At 36.5% G+C, this 15,952-nt stretch overlaps 1 protein-coding gene across 5 annotated transcripts in view; it reads left to right on the top strand.

The window, feature by feature from the left end:
• FCHO2 (FCH and mu domain containing endocytic adaptor 2) overlaps positions 1-15,952 on the top strand; it is a 96,262-nt gene that overhangs the window by 32,287 nt on the left and 48,023 nt on the right. For all 5 annotated transcript variants that reach the window (XM_069776010.1, XM_069776009.1, XM_069776012.1 and 2 more), the window contains exon 8: positions 723-819. In XM_069776010.1, the coding sequence (XP_069632111.1) occupies positions 723-819 (97 nt within the window). The remainder of the gene's footprint in view (positions 1-722; positions 820-15,952) is intronic.

Raw genomic sequence — 15,952 nt, 5'->3', positions numbered from 1 at the left:
GGTTTTATGAGCAAAAGATCTTCAGTAACAGAAGCTATTATAGTATCTTTTCTTTAGGTGTAAGTTGGTTTAATTAATAATCCTTACAAGTAGTCCTTAATTTTTAGATGGTTTAAAGTGTAGTTTTATTTGTGTACACTATTTTCCTCAGTTTTGAGGTTTTCTGCTAATGAACGATGGTCACAAGGGTCATGCTCTTTATTTCTAAAACATATACATACTGCCTTGTTGGAAAAAATTCTTATTAACAACATGTGGTTGTTCCTTTTTCAGACCAAGAGCATTACAACAGTAATGCTTTCGCTCAAGCAGGTGGGAGCTGTGATAATACAATAATAACAGGTCACACCCTTAACTGGTGCTGGCTTAAGAGACTGCTTGTCTTCCTGATATTGTAGTGGGACATGTTGCTGACAAATTCAGAAAATGATATATACACAAGTTATTTAGATGGAAGAAATGGAAGTCAATCCTAGACCCGTCATCAAGCTGTATTCTTTCATTCCTATTTTCTATCTGTATTGTACATACACTTGCTAATACTAAAGCAAAGAAAGGATTTCCTGGATAAAATGCCTGTTGATTTCTGGAAGCCCTGTAATATATTTTAGAGGGAAGGATTTTGAACCTTAACTACAGAAAACCACTTTTTAAAGCTCATTACATTCTTTCAATTACTAGTTTTTAAATTCCTTTTGTGTGTGGTGTGGTTTTTTTTGAAGGTGCACGAAGAGTTTATTAATAACATGACAAATACTACAGTTGAGAGTTTAATACAGAAATTTGCTGAGTCAAAAGGAACTGGCAAGGAAAGACCTGGTAAGAGATTAAAAATAACAGAGCAGGAAATGCTAATTTTAAAACTGTAGATTTCCACTCATAATAAAAGGTCAAACCCCTATTTGTTAATGTGTTATATTTTTAATGTACTTACAATTTCAAATTCTCAGAATTCATTCCCTTTGATATTAAATTTTTCATAGGGATAGATACACAATTTATTATGTATGTGTAGTATTTGTGCTCATAAAGCATGGCAATTAGTCCCTCTATGTAGACCTTCAAGGAAGCTTTAAAACTATACTGTTGCTTGGTACGTCAGTGAAATTTGTCAAGAAGCTGAAGTTCCTTGCACAATGTGTTGTCTACTATGTGTTTCTGCATAAATTATATTTCAGAACTTTTATATGAATTTATGGGTATATTCAGAACAGTCTATAAAGCTGCTTATTGAACTATTGGAACAGTTGCATCAGTTTATTTGGTTAGCTTGCAAAATTATCCATTTTAATAGTTTATATGTAGATTGTTTCTTTACTAAGCAGCAAACTGAGTAGTACTTTCTGAAAGTACTGCTTGTTGGGTATGATGTATAAGACTTCCCTGGACTGGCATAAAAAGACAATCTCACAGTACTGTGTATCTAGCGTTATAGGAAAAATAAAGACTTCACTTTAATGTTTGAGCATGAATTCAGTCACTAGGTGTGTGAATACAGGAATTCAGTAGTACTGTTTTCTATTTTCTTCAGCTCTGGGAGTCCTGACTAGCATCTTTGTCTTCTAGTATAGAAGCACAAAGGTTTTTTTCAGAGCAAGGATGTATATAACAGAGAAGATCTTGAGAATGTATATTAAATTGTTAAATATGATTACTAGGTATCTTAAAATGCCTCTGTGAGGTGTCTTTAACATAACATTGTTTCATATTCTTTCTGTGATCCACTAAACCTGATATCCAAGTGGGCTGAGTGAGATTGTATATGGAAAAATTTTCCTTTGTATTTTGCAATTTTTCAGTAAAAATTAAGACAGAAAAAGTATGAACTTCAGGGGTTCAAGTTCAGTTGGTCTGAAATCAGGACAAAGACGTGAAAATTCAGTGTTCGGACCTCTTTGACTAGCTATTGCCAAGATGTCGTGGCTAGGGATCTCCATCTTGCATTTAGGATTCTGTCTCACTGGGTTATAAAGACTCTTGCTAATGTATCCTAGAGCACTCTGCACTTCAAGTCATCCATGTTATTAGTATGGGGTTTTGCTAGACAACATAGTAATCGTAAGAAAAGTAACACTTCACTTTTTAATTTAGTGGGGAAAGGTATATACACTGTCTACTTACTTGCTGCTTTATGGCATTCTTCAAATCCTATTTGTATTCTTTGGGGCCAAATAAAAGCTTTTGCCATAGCAAATTTCATTTCTTCAACTCTTTTAATAGCAAAGTATTCTAAGGAAAGAGAGCATGTTTAGTGTGGAAATGTATGTGCCTTGACTTTTCTTTTACAGTGTTAAATTATTGTATTGCTATAAGCTTTGTAAAGCAGTCATGGTGCAGAGGGAGAGCACAGGCAAATTCAGCAGTAAAAGAATACAAATTCACAAGAAGTTGTGAAGTGTCAAAAACTAGAAACACAGACCGCTAGTGATGTTAGTTATGATTACTTCTTCTATTATATTCGTTTTATTAACTTAGAATCATACAGCATTGACAATTACAAAGATTTGGAAGGCAAAGTGAGTTATCAGCCTTCTAAGAATGAAATGGGAACATCCAGTGTGGTAAGGACTGCTTTTTCTTGATTAAAAAAGTACTTTTCTGCATTTGAGAACTGTTCTTGACAGAAAGGTGTTTTAACTCACGGAGCAAATGTTGGAAGTCTTTCTCTGTGTGATGTATTTATTAGTTAAGCTGGAGAAGGAGATGGCTCCTCAGATAAATCTATAAAAATGATACTGACTTGGCGTACAAAGCAAATGTAGAAAAAAAATGTCTTATGGATGTCACTGTTGCTTAACATTCCAGTCCTAAATCTGTTTGAAGGAAATAAATTAAAATTCCCCATGCCTATGCAGGCCTTCTCCCTTCCATATTATTTTTGGGCTAATATACTAAGTTAGATGGTGGGCCACTTTCTGAAATACTGAATTTGGAGAACAAAATAAACTAAAAAGGTAATACGTAACAAGGTATTTTACTTTATTTCAGTATATTCTAGCTATAGTTATAGCTCTTCATAGCAGAGTTCACTTGCTTTTACTTGTATCTGTAAAAATAAGAATGAATCTGAAATGAAGTGCTGAAGAGGGATGTTGCATTGAGTAGACTATTAGCAATTTACAGTAGAATTTTCTAGATATAGGCAATTATTTTCTTAAACTTATCTGCCTATCTGAAATTTCTCTTTGTACAGTGATGTCCTTTGTACCAGATTATATGGGCTCCCTCTGGTGGCTAATTTCTGTCACCTGAAGTCATTATGTACAGGGGCTTCTAGGGATTAACACTGTTTTTCTAGTACAAATGCCGTTTCTTTCAAGCAAATACCTCTTTGCGAGTTTTTTTAACTTCACTTGTGGACTTCTTTACAATAGCTCTTTTTTAACTGCTACCTATATAAATTATTTAGTCAGCTTTATCACCTACTTCTTACTGAATTTACTTTAAATATTTTTTTAAATTTCAATTTAGTTTTTAGTTTACAATTTTTAGTAATACAGTATTTGAAGAAGTTGTATTCAGCATTTGTTTTCCTTACTTCTGTTCAATGTAAAAAAAATAGCCATATACATCCAGTTGCAGATCTTTATTTTAAAATGAAAAAAACATCACTTATTGTAAAATATTGAAAAACAGAAGGAGAGCTGTCAGGACCTGTAATAAATAGTAAGGCTTCAGATCAGAATTTAATGTGCTCTCTGAACAGTTTCTAATATTCAGAGGAACCTGGGCAAGCTCAAGAAATGGGCCCATGTGAACCTCATGAGGTTCAACAAGGCCAAGTGCAAGCTCCTGGACCTGGGGAGGACCACTGCATCCCCCAGTTATCAATACAGGCTGGGGGATGAAGGGATTGAGAGCAGCCCTGCAGAGAAGGACTTGGGGTTCTGGTGGATGAAAAGCTGGACGTGAGCCAGCAATGTGTGTTCACAGCCCAGAAAGCCAACCGTACCCTGGGCTGCATCAAAAGAAGCGTGGCCAGCAGGTCAATGGAGGTGATTCTGCCCCTCTACTCCGCTCTGGTGAGACCCCACCTGGAGTACTGCGTCCAGCTCTGGGACCTCCAGTACAACAAGGACATGGACCTGTTGGAGCGGGTCCAGAGGAGGGCCACAAAAATGATCAGAGGGATGGAACACCTCTCCTGTGAGGAAAGACTGAGAGAGTTGGGGTTGTTTAGCCTAGAAAAGTGGAGGCTCTGGGGAGACCTTACTGCAGCTGTTCAATACTAAAGTAGGGCTCATAAGAAAGATGGAGACAAGAAAGTAGGGCCTGTAGTGATAGGACAAGGGGTAAAGGTTTTAAACTAAAAGAGGGTAGATTCAGACTAGATATAAGGAAGAAATGTTTTGTGATGAGGGTGGTGGAACACTAGAACAGGTTGCCCAGAGAGGTGGTAGATGATCTAGAAACACTCAAGATCAGGTTGGATGGACTCTGAGCAACCTGACCTAGTTGAAGATGTCCCCGCTTATTGCAGGGGGGTTGGACTAGATGACCTTTAGAGGTTCCTTCCAACCCAAACTATTCTATGATTCTGTAGTATGTTCCTGCTGTTAGGTCTAATAGCAGTTATGATACTGTCGTTTGGAAGATGCTTTTGTCACTCACATGGTCCTGCAGTGTTCATCAAAACTTCTTGGTCACTTCTCATGAATCAATTTTCTGTTTGTGATAGGCTGTTGCTCCATGTGCCTTAGAAAATTCATTTATTGCATGGCAGAAGATGTCTGTTTTTCTTCCACCCAAAGTATGCGTTAAATAAATACTGGAGATGATGTCTATCCCAGATTAATGACATATTGATGAGTTCTATCTTTATTTACCTAATCTTCTAATAATTGATTAAAAAATTGGTTTGTTACAGTATGAAAAGGTGATGCTGTGTGAAATAGAAACTGCTAGAAAGTACAAGCTCATTTTCTTCCTAGATCTTATGTCTGAAATTGGCAGGATAGTACCTAATGTGTTTGAAGAGGTTAGTGAATGCCTATATAGCTGTAGTTGGTCATGAATGATTTTTAATTTTTAGCTACTGGATTTCTATGCCCTCTTCTCATGGGGGAAGATGATCTAGTTCTATGTGGGGAACTAACTGTGTGTTCATCCCTGTGTTAGTTTTTGCCCACTACACAGTTTACCCGGAAGGTACCTTGAAGGCCAAATGCGAAGACTCAGCTGTGCTGCATTGTCCCAAAAACCAGGAACAAAAGCCGAATCTAGATGATTTTTGCATTTTTTCTTAAAAATTGAATAAAGAGGTGATCAAAATTTTTATTGTAATACAGACAAAAGCTGGAAAGCCATACTCTTTGCTGACTCCTTAGCCCTACAATAAAACAGTGATCTGCAGATGGCAAGTACTACATATGCTGTGCCATTATTCAGTGTGAGAGAGGTGCTGGGTCATCTTTTAACTATAATTTTTAAAAAAATTGTTGGTTTTGTGCTAGTTTGATCCATCTTTCACAGTCTGAATAAGCTAGAATGTGACTTGCAACTGCAACATACAAGTAGGCAGAGAAGATCTGGCAAAGAGGAATAGTCACATGCAGGTTGTCTTCTAAGTGTACCAGTAAAAGCATTAGAATTTGGGCTATGGAAAACACAAGTCCATAAAAATACTTCTTGTCTCCTTTCATTATCCACACAATAAATTTGAACTTTATGGAGGAGCTAGAAGAAGTTTGCTTTTTTTAAACAGTGTAAAATTAGCGCCTGCAATCCATCAGCTCTTTGGAATAAATGATAACAAAAGGACTTTCCAATGTTGATTATGCACATTGCTGTTGATCAGCCATAATTGGCTCTTGCATATACAGTAAAGCATTTGACTTTTGTCCCCCTTGTCCTTTTAGGTATTAGGAATAATAACGTAAGTCCTTTTAATCAAATGGTGCTTCCACAGATAACAACATTCAGAAAAGGACAGATGTAAAATTCCTACTCCGTTTCCTCCCTCCACCAAATCCAGAAATTGGCAATTTGGCCAGTAATTGATCAGTAATGCTGGTTAAAAAAATGTTTGGTCTGTTGCTTTTTGGAGCTGCTGAAACCTAGTTTGCTTTATTTGCCTATGCAGAAAAAAAATGTCTCAAGGCTCCTGGTAACTCCAGTCATGGGAAAGTTTAAGGTCATGGATGTCAAATGAAGACATTAATTCAGGATTTTTTTTTTAATAATTTTGAAATTCTTTCTGGGACAGCTATCAAGTAGTCTAGAGTTGAGAAATTTATCAGTGACTTAGGACAGCTATAACGTCAAGATCTCCACTGCCTCACAAGGTAGCACATATCAGAAAAAACCATCCTGGTATCCTTGTCAATGTGCTGGTGATCCTTGTCTATTCTGAGGGAACGTATTTGGAAGCTCTGTTTCTGGAGAGCTAACACATTTTATATTTTGAAGTCTTAAAAAATAATGGTTTATTTAGGTACAGCATTCCTGCTGAAAGCAATGTGGACTTTTCACAGGCTGCAAAGCTGTTGACCAACCATGTTTACTATTTGGATGGCAAGCAAAGCAGTTTAATCTGGATTCCTTACCAGCTCATTAATGCTGCGAGCATTACCTGTTAGCAGAATCATAAAGCATTAAAGCTTCAATTTATGAAGCATTTAAAAAACAAATTTTACCTAGGCTTCAATTCAACTGATTTCTGATTCAGTGAACTCAACTGAATTACTGATTATTTGATTAGAATAATGTTTTCTGTGGCTGTCTGGGGGGTGGGGGGGGAGAAGTGAAAAGTTTGGTATGAATTTATGACATGCTTATTTGGGCATTTTAATCCTAAATGCCTATGGAGTGTACTGCTTATGTGTTTTTTCCAAAATGAATGCAAGCAAGAGTATTAAAGTGAGCTGCACCACAAGTGGGAAGCTAGTGCAAATAGCTAGTGCAAATACTGTAAATGCACAGTTGTGCTCACTAGATGTTAATATTCCTATTTAGTTAGTGCATTGTGTTAAACTATGTGTTTTCTATCTATTGAAGAAATGTACAAGATGAACAGGATAAACTGGGAAAAAATGGTTAATAATAACTGTATTACTGCTAAGAAATTTTAGAAACCAGTTAGTCCTTTCCCAGAGATTGAGAGGCAAAACAAGGGCCATGGAGTGTTGAAGCTTGTTTTGATTAAAGCTAGTAGCTTTTTGTGTGCTTGAATAATGAACTGTGCTTTGAGAGAAAGACATGAAACAGTGCTGGGTGTGGCATTTATTTTTTCCCTGGGTTGGTTTGATAACATAATATTTTATAGGATTTATAAGAATGCTTTTTCTAGGACACTAAATAGCAACAAAGTAGTTGGAAATAAACACTGACAATGGTTAATACTAATTTTTTAACAGCTCTACATGACATCTTTGAGCTTCTTTTCCACAAGGAAGTGTAACAAAGCAAGTATTTCTTTTATGTTCTTATAAATAATTTTCTGTAAATATTGTGAATATTTTAATGCTGCTGACACTTGTGATTAGGTGCATAAATAGCCTGAAGTGTCACAGTTTCTCAAAGTCTGTGCCAACACGTAATTCTACACAGAAGGCTGACTGAGGAATGAGTTTAGTTTATCAACACTGACAGTATCCAAAGGATTCAGAAAAGTATTCTTTGTAAAGGAAGGGAGACCATTGCTATATTTCAGAAGTTAGTGGAAGAAATTAAGTGGATATCTTTGAAGATTTTTATGAGAAGCTGAGCTTGAGGCAGGTAAAAAAGTATTTAAGGGTCCTGTGCTGTAGAGCTCTGTTTCTGATGAGGAGCTGCAAGCTCAAGAGCTATACCAACAAATGTGTTCCTGTCTTAGATGTCTATTTTATTTTGCCTGCAAAAATTGGGTCCCTTCATAAACAACAAACTTGCCAAAGCTGATGTGGACTTTAGGAAGTCTCATCTGCCAGCACAGATTTTTAATAATTACGTATACCTAAGTTGCAAACTTGGTTTAGATTGTGATTTATTTATTTTTAATTGTCTGGAGAGTTATAACTGTACAAGTTTTGTTCAAAGAGTCTCTTAATCCAAGTGGAAGACTAGCAGCATTGATGAAAATACCTTAGACAACATCTGTAGATACAACAGGCAAAAGCTGGGTTTTGAATGATCTTGGACACTCAGTAAGATGAAGTACGGTTGGGCCCTCTTGAATTTTCTTGTTACAAACAAAAGGAGTTGCAGCCTGAGGCAGATAATTTTTTAGGGCTGTGGGAGCAAAGCAATGTCTATTTCAGAAGCTTAAGTAGCAAAAAGATATTAATTAGGTGATCGTCATGAGAAAATGCATTAGTGTGTAGGATAGGTGAAGAGCTTTTAAACACCTGAGAACAGAAATAACACACTGAGATGTGTTTTATGCTAATAACATAAATAAGATTATACTTTAGTTACCTAAAGTAGCATAAACTTATATGGAATTAATATTGAGGAAAAGGTTTGGGTTTTTTAATTTATTTATTAGAGGCATATTTTTCTCTTAAGATAGGAAATGTTCTTTGGACAGAATTAACTAGGCCATTAACTAAATGGCCTTTTCAAACATGAAATTTTCACAGGAAGCATACTTGGCAAAATTAGAAGGAAGAAGTGTATTCTTTTCTCTGTTGTTTTTTTCTTTTCTATCAGAAAATAAAGCTTACAAGAAACAAAACTTTCTGAAATCTGGAAAGATTTGGAAACCTAAACATCTGAACATGTAGTTCTTTCTTAGTAGACTGCAGTGTTAGAGAAGAGCAATGACTTGAGTCTTGCAACACAAGCTTTTTGAGGAAAAATGTGGTTTTAAACTAGGGAAGCAAACAGAGGAAGCTAAAGTTGGACTTAAAAAACAAACTCAAAACCACTTGTCTTAATAGTGTACCTTTCTAATAAAATTGAAATAAATCCTAAACTATGCATATAATAATCTATCTAGTATTAGTGGTTACTAACTTGTGTTGCACAGGGTCCCGCTTCTAATTAACTCATAATTCCATTGGCAATAATACTGCAACGTGATAGTACATTATACCAGGACCAACTACCATTGGACAACTTCTGCATTGAATTGACTGTCAGACAAGTAGGTCTGTATGTCATACTCTTTCTTGAACACAAATACTTATTCTGGCATTTAAAAATGAATTCTCACTTGACTTGTATTTAACCTTGTGTAGCCATGGTGGTTCTCAGGAAGTGCAGGATGTTTTCTGCTTTTCTTCATTATCTTTTTATTGTTGGCTTAATTGTTATAGATCACCTGGGTGGCTCTCTGTGTCAGTAATTCCATTTTAAGTGATGGATATTGATTTGTCTGCATTTTGGCATTGTAAGGTACTGTGGTGTACCCCTTGACCTATTGCCTGAATAGTATGAGGGTAGGAAAAAGGAAGATGTCTAAGCGGTAGCTAATCAAACTATCTGCACAGACCTAAGCCCAGGTTTAACCACGATAATAAAATTTCAAATTCCTATCTTTTATTAATAGTGTTTGTAATTCAAATTCTTTATTTAATGTTGAAATGAATTTGTTTTGAAGACTTTTCTCTATTGGTTGCTCTTTTCAGGGGAAAGGGGATGTCTAGAAAAACAGTATAAGAAATGCTGTTACTATCATTAAACTTCTTCCTAAGCCTTGGGAGTTTAGTTTCAGAGAGTGCCTCTCTGTTCTACTATCATAGCTGATGCAATCCTTCAGAGGACTGTGTAGATCTGTATCATTTTTGGTAGCCTGGGTCAGGAAGAACAGACAGGAGTGGAAAATTTGTGTCTTGTAACATGTATTTGTCTTCTTTGCAACCACTGACTTGGATACTATTATGGATACTATCGGATAATAGTATGCATATTTTGTGTCTTTAAATGCTGAGATGTATTTCAAGGTCAAACCTTTACTGTGTTGGGCTCCAAGCAGGTCTTCGGGCATAAATGTGTGGAAGGGAGATTTTGTGGTAATCCTTAATGCCATGTCTCTCCATGTTATTCCTGTGGTTTCAACCTTCTCCCCCGACAAGTGTCTGATACTCGCCATAAGCTACAGAAAAAGCTCACCAGAAAGAATTTCACATTGATTTTCTTTGCTTATCAATGACGCATGTGTGGAAACTGTCATACTCTAATTAATACTTCCCACTTTACAGTTAGGGTGGAGAGGTGGTTAAACATATCTACTTTTCTTCCTTTCCCCACAAAATGAATCTTCTATGTAAGTAAATAGGAAAACAATTGCAAAGCACTACAAAGCAGGAAAACGTTCCCATGGAGAGGATTTTGTTGAATTGAAAAAAGATTTTTCTGTCTGAAAAATTCTGGATACTATAAAATGTATTATCCTCTTTTTTCTCTTTAGGAAACATCTTAACCTCTGATGATTTCATGGGTCTAAGTTCAGAACTTCAGTAAGAAACCATACCCCTCTTGGTTTACAGGGACAATGCGTGACTGTTACAAAGACATGACTCTTGGAAGCAGTCTTCAAAGATGAGGGCTATAATTTAACATATTTACAATGTCTAGTGTTCCAAAACCTTAGCTGACTTCTTTAAGAAGAAAACTACTTGAACGTGTCCATGCATTTCTTTCATCACTGCATACTTGCATGGTCTGCCTTCAGCAGGTGAATCATGGACCATGCAGTCAGGGAGAGCCATTTGTTACCAATACTTATATTTATAGACTAGGCTTATACAGTCCTGCTGCTGCTTAGTATTTTTCTCCACACACCCATATAGCTTTCACAAGACTCTGCTACTTTGAACCCAATTTGATGGAAAATTAGAGGTTTCAAAGACTTTATGAAAATGAGGAGTCGGGTAGAGAAGGACCCAAACTCATCATGCCATGTAAGGGAAAGGCAGTTGTAATGATTAAGTTACTCATTTGGAGTCAGCAGACAGCTGAGAATGTGTTTGTATGTATGCGTGCATGTTGGCCAGCCACTTAGCCTGTGGATGGTTCAAAACCAGCCACATCTCACATCCTGTTGTTTATGCAGCCAGAAAGGAAATACGGAGTAAAGTTAAGTATAAAGCACGAGAAGAGTAGAAAAGAATGAGAAAAGTGGCTGGGAATGGTGTGGAGGGCAGGAATTAGAAAACGTAGCATTCTGCAGTTTGATGTCTTAGCTGACATTAATTTTGCTGCTCACAGACCTCATGCTTTCATAAATTGTGGCTGAAACTTCCAGTGTTTGCTGTCATATTCAGGTGTCACAGGTTAGTTGGATCTCTAACTTGAAACGTTGCCTTGGGTATGTTTTTAATGTCTCTTGCTGAAAATTCTTGTGTTATCTGAGCAATAAAAATATTTTCTTTGTAACTGAAGATGTTTGCCACCTTTTTAGTTCAGAGAAAAAATGTATCTCCTTGCTGCTGATAAACATCTTAATTGATAATAATTATTCTAAAGCTCCTCAGATTATGATCCTTTTCCGCTTTGTTTTTGCTCTGTAAGCCACATGGAAAGACTGCCCCTTGAGAGTAGTGTGTTTGCTGTATTCACAGAGCTTGTACCCACAGTACCAGAAGAGCCTGAGATGAATAATGTTTCCTTTGATCCGGTGAACTGAGTGCAGGGCTGGAAGCCTAGTAACAGAATCAGGGTTAGAATTGATTGCTTGTTTAGTAGATGCTGTCCTTGTGTGTTAATTTCTTTATCTAAAAAAAAGACTTTCCTTGGAAGTGCTACATACGTTGCTACTGATAATTGTAGTTATTTGTGCTGCCACTATCATCTCTATCTTTTCTTTGTCAAAAGGAGTACTATCACCATGCTATAGTTTTCTTTTTACAACATGAATTTTTAAAAAAATGAGGATTCAGTCAAGTCTTAAGCGTCTCTAGAGGCTATATATAGGCTAGGCTGATATAACAAAGAGTAATCAGAAATTCAGTAATTATTGTGGTGGAACTGCGTATTTGTAGAATTAGATCAAAGGATACAGTTTTACCAGTATTATTTCAATATTTTTCCTCAGATTGGCCTGTTAACACGCCGGTTGTATTTTCTGTCCCTTATCCTCTTTTTGGCAAAGTAGAGCTGACCGACTCCACAAACTAATGTTTGCTTGTGGCAGTCTGGTACTAGCATGATAAATATATCACAAATATGTTATTTACTTCAAAGTTGGTAACAGCTATTCATCTTTAGTCTGCATTCCTACCAATAAGCTATGCTTGAATTTGGTTTTGCTTCTTCTTTTTTTAAATCTAGATTAAGAAGTCCTTTTCTGGGGAAAAATAAAATTCTCCTTATCTTTTTATAAAATCACTTCTCTTTTTTGGACAGGCAATAAAAATGAGAAGTTAGTGGTAGAAACAGTAATGGTCTAAAAATATATTTTGGTTTCCTGGCTTCTAAATTTGAAGGTTTGAAATTTTTTTATAAAGATGTCACAGGATCAGATGATAGCAAGAAAAAGATTGCTTATATGTTTGTGTACATACAAAATTGACCTTTGTGATGCAGCTTGACATCTAAACACTAAAAGCAGTCATTTGTTTTGACAGCAGAATTAATTGAGGCTAAAACAGTCGAAATTCCACTTGTATCAAGCTGTTCATTAGGAATTGCTGTCTGGCTTTAGTGCTGTCAGAAAAATAACCTGTTCTGCTATGATTAAATAGCAGAATGATGGTCGGTCCACTGAATTTGAGAGAGAGGTTGAATAAACTTTCTACCGCGGAAACAATTCAGAAGTGACACGCTGCAAGGGGGGTCAGAATGTGCATTGATATCCAGCTGAGCTGTCAACTGGCTCTGAGCCAGGCACGCAAAGCTTTGCCATTTGAAGCAGCATGTGAAGCATATGCAGTTTAAAAAAAATTGTCCTCCTTTCATGCATGATTTACACTCAAAGAGACAAACTTTTGTTTTTATCGAAAACAAGAATATGGTTTGTTATCGTATTTGTAACTACAAGTACAGATTTACAGAGGTTTTTTAAAAGCTTTTGCCTGAAACAGATATGTTAATGTTTATATGTGTGCATGTGTGTGTGTAAACTGATTCCTCAGGATGGGGGGAAGGGCGGGGGGGGTGGTTCTGAGTGTCTGAGTGTTTCCAGTTATTGAAAATTAAATGTAGTTAATAAAAATATATGCTTGGGTGGGATAATGTTTCTTTCTGTCATGCATACCCCCGTTAAACTAGAAGGGAGACAGTTTCCAAAAGCAGATGCAAATGTAAAGCATTTTTTGGTTGATTTGTTGACTTCTTGATTTGTTTACCTTTTTAGCTCTGCAGGATTTTCCAGTTCATTGGTACACTTACTGAGGGCTCTTTTTCAGGGTATGACATAATATTACATTTTCCTTCCTAGTAATAGTAGTTGGCTTTTGTGTTCACCTTGTTTGTTTAAGAATCCAAACAGTAAAACTTTTTTTTCCCCTTCTGTTGAGGAAAGTGCAAATTATTTTATTGTTTTGACCTTAGCAAAACATTCTCACAATGTGTTCCTCACAGAGGTTTTCTGTAAGAGATATACAGATAGGTTAGAAAACCTGTCTCTAGGGTTTTCTGGAGATATGTTTTTTAACTATTTTCAAGGCAGTTGGCAGCAAACTTGACTGTCTTCAAGGTAGTTGGTGTCATTTTGTAGATAAATTGTGTTAGCAGGTGTAAGGTTGTTATTTATGAACTCTCTTCTGTAGTTGCCTTGTATACACTCTGAAAATACTATTCACATAGACATGGGCTAAATATGTAGTAGATACTGTAATATAATTTACAGTGCAATTATGTTTTCTTCATTCATCTTTGAATAAGATCAGTATCTCCTTATTGCTAGCCATCCACTTTACCTCTTAGTGTCATGAAACCCCACATACTCACATATTGCTTGTAACAAGAAAAACAGTACATGTATTTTCTGAACAGTCTAGATGCATCCTGAGCTGTAGACTCACTGGTGCTTAATTCATGCCAGTGTCACTTATTTTAAGTTATTACATTGATTAAAATAAAAAATTTCCACAAATTATCTTTTGCCTTTTCTGTTCTAGCAAACTAAAGCTTTCTCATTTTCAAAAGCCTAAGAACTGACCCACTCCTGATTTATTTGCTTCAGTCTTTTGTCAAATAGCAGCTGTCTGCTTCCATGTGTCTATAAAACCATCATCCATTTGCCTTTTCTTCATGTCCATATCTGTCTTGGCTGGTAGAATGCTGTGAGCTGCAGCAGCTTGCCTTGGAAAATGCTTTAGGATGATGCTTGGTGGGAATTTTTACATACAATTAGAGGAGCTTACTGATTTTTGACGCCTACTCCCTTTGTAGAATACTAAATTCTCATTAGCATCCTGATAGCTATGTATCCTTAAGTGCCTGAAATCCCACTAAATATTAATATCTCCTTCTGTTATAAAGGCTAAACTTAATTTATGCACTGCATTATTTTTTTCTGTTCTGTGTGTGTACAGTAACAAATACTTTCAAAGTCTATGTACACGTATTTGAGATGCTTAAGCCGTAGTTACCATTCTATGGATCAGGGTAACAACAGGCAGACCAGACTGTCAAAAAGTTATGTTGAACCTGAAACTATCCACGCTTAACCCAGCAGAACATTAATTCAGAGACTTTTGCAAGGGTTGGACTAGAGCTCAACTATAACTTCTTACTTACTCCAATAAGCGTCTTAAAATGTATTTTTTGTTTTTACATTGCTGCTTTAGTTCTAGTATTTGCTTTTATTTTGTGTTTATGTGAATGCTTCCTTCTCAATTCACACTGTTGTCTTATTATGAGAAAAAGAACAAAGGAAATCTCAATGCTTTGACTGTAGTACTGCAGAATATCATTATTATCATCATTATTATTATCATCATTGCAGTATGGCAACATCTAGACGGTCCTTTTCGGTGCTTTGGGCTACCACGTGGCAGGGACTCTAGAGACTGCTTCAGGGAATGACTTCAGTCCCCAACATCAGTAACGCTTCTTAAATGTGAAACAACTGCTTTTCTTTCTTTGGAAGTTGCAATGTTCAGTGAATCTGTGTACTTGCTTCAGAAATTTTGGCCATTATATCTTCCAGATTTGAGCTGAAATCCTTGTTGGTGTTAAGCCTTTGTCTATACTTCAATCATTGGGCAGGTCTGTTAAGAAAACTTTTCTGCTCATAGAGAAGAGGTAGCGCATCCACCTTCAAATCTTCATGTAGCTTTTACAAAAATTATTGTGCTACCAGCACGTGAGTTTGCATGCTTTGACTTGCATCTATGTATTATACTTGTCTGGCAATCTCCATTAACGCTAACCCACTGGGAGTTTTTTACTATACCGTCTAATGATGAAGGAATCAGGAATCAGAAAGATAGATGTTATGGTGGTTCAGAGAAGAAAGCTTTCTGAGGGTTTTTTGCACTGATAGTGCAGGTGCTTTTGTTTCCATATACACAAGTACAGTGGACAATGCAGGGGAACTTCTTAAGAAAGCATTCCAATTCCTTATTGGTGCTATGCTCCCATAGCAATATGCGTGCCTAAGGCCTTTTCACTGGCCAGGAGACTGCAGCTGTTTCTAGCAGGAGACGATGTGGTCACAGTACACACTTCTGGCTGGGCTACAGTATTATTACCTCTTTGGGCACAAAGACATCTGCCCACAGGAGACTCCAGCTGTTATGTGGATTACCAAAAGCTCATCACAGCTATCCCATTTTCTAAATTGGTTCACCATAGAGTGCCACAGAAAATGTCTATTTATGTAATGTTATTTTGGTTTAAAAATACTACTCCCCAGGCAAAACAGGGTACTCTTTACAGCAGGCATATAGGAAGCAGAACTGTTGGGAGATCTGAAGTTATAGAACAAAACTCTTAAGAAAATTAAAAACTTCTACAAATTTCGCTCTGCTGTGCTCGAAAGGGCAAAATGTATGAATCTGCATTTGCTGCAAGCAAATAATGCAACGTGTTATATTGGTGGGGATTAAATACAAATTTTACAAAACCAGCAAACATCTTAGGG

The sequence above is a fragment of the Haliaeetus albicilla genome, chromosome Z (genome assembly GCF_947461875.1).
Source record: "Haliaeetus albicilla chromosome Z, bHalAlb1.1, whole genome shotgun sequence".
Taxonomy (NCBI): domain Eukaryota; kingdom Metazoa; phylum Chordata; class Aves; order Accipitriformes; family Accipitridae; genus Haliaeetus; species Haliaeetus albicilla.
This window is presented reverse-complemented; position numbering and strand designations above follow the sequence as displayed.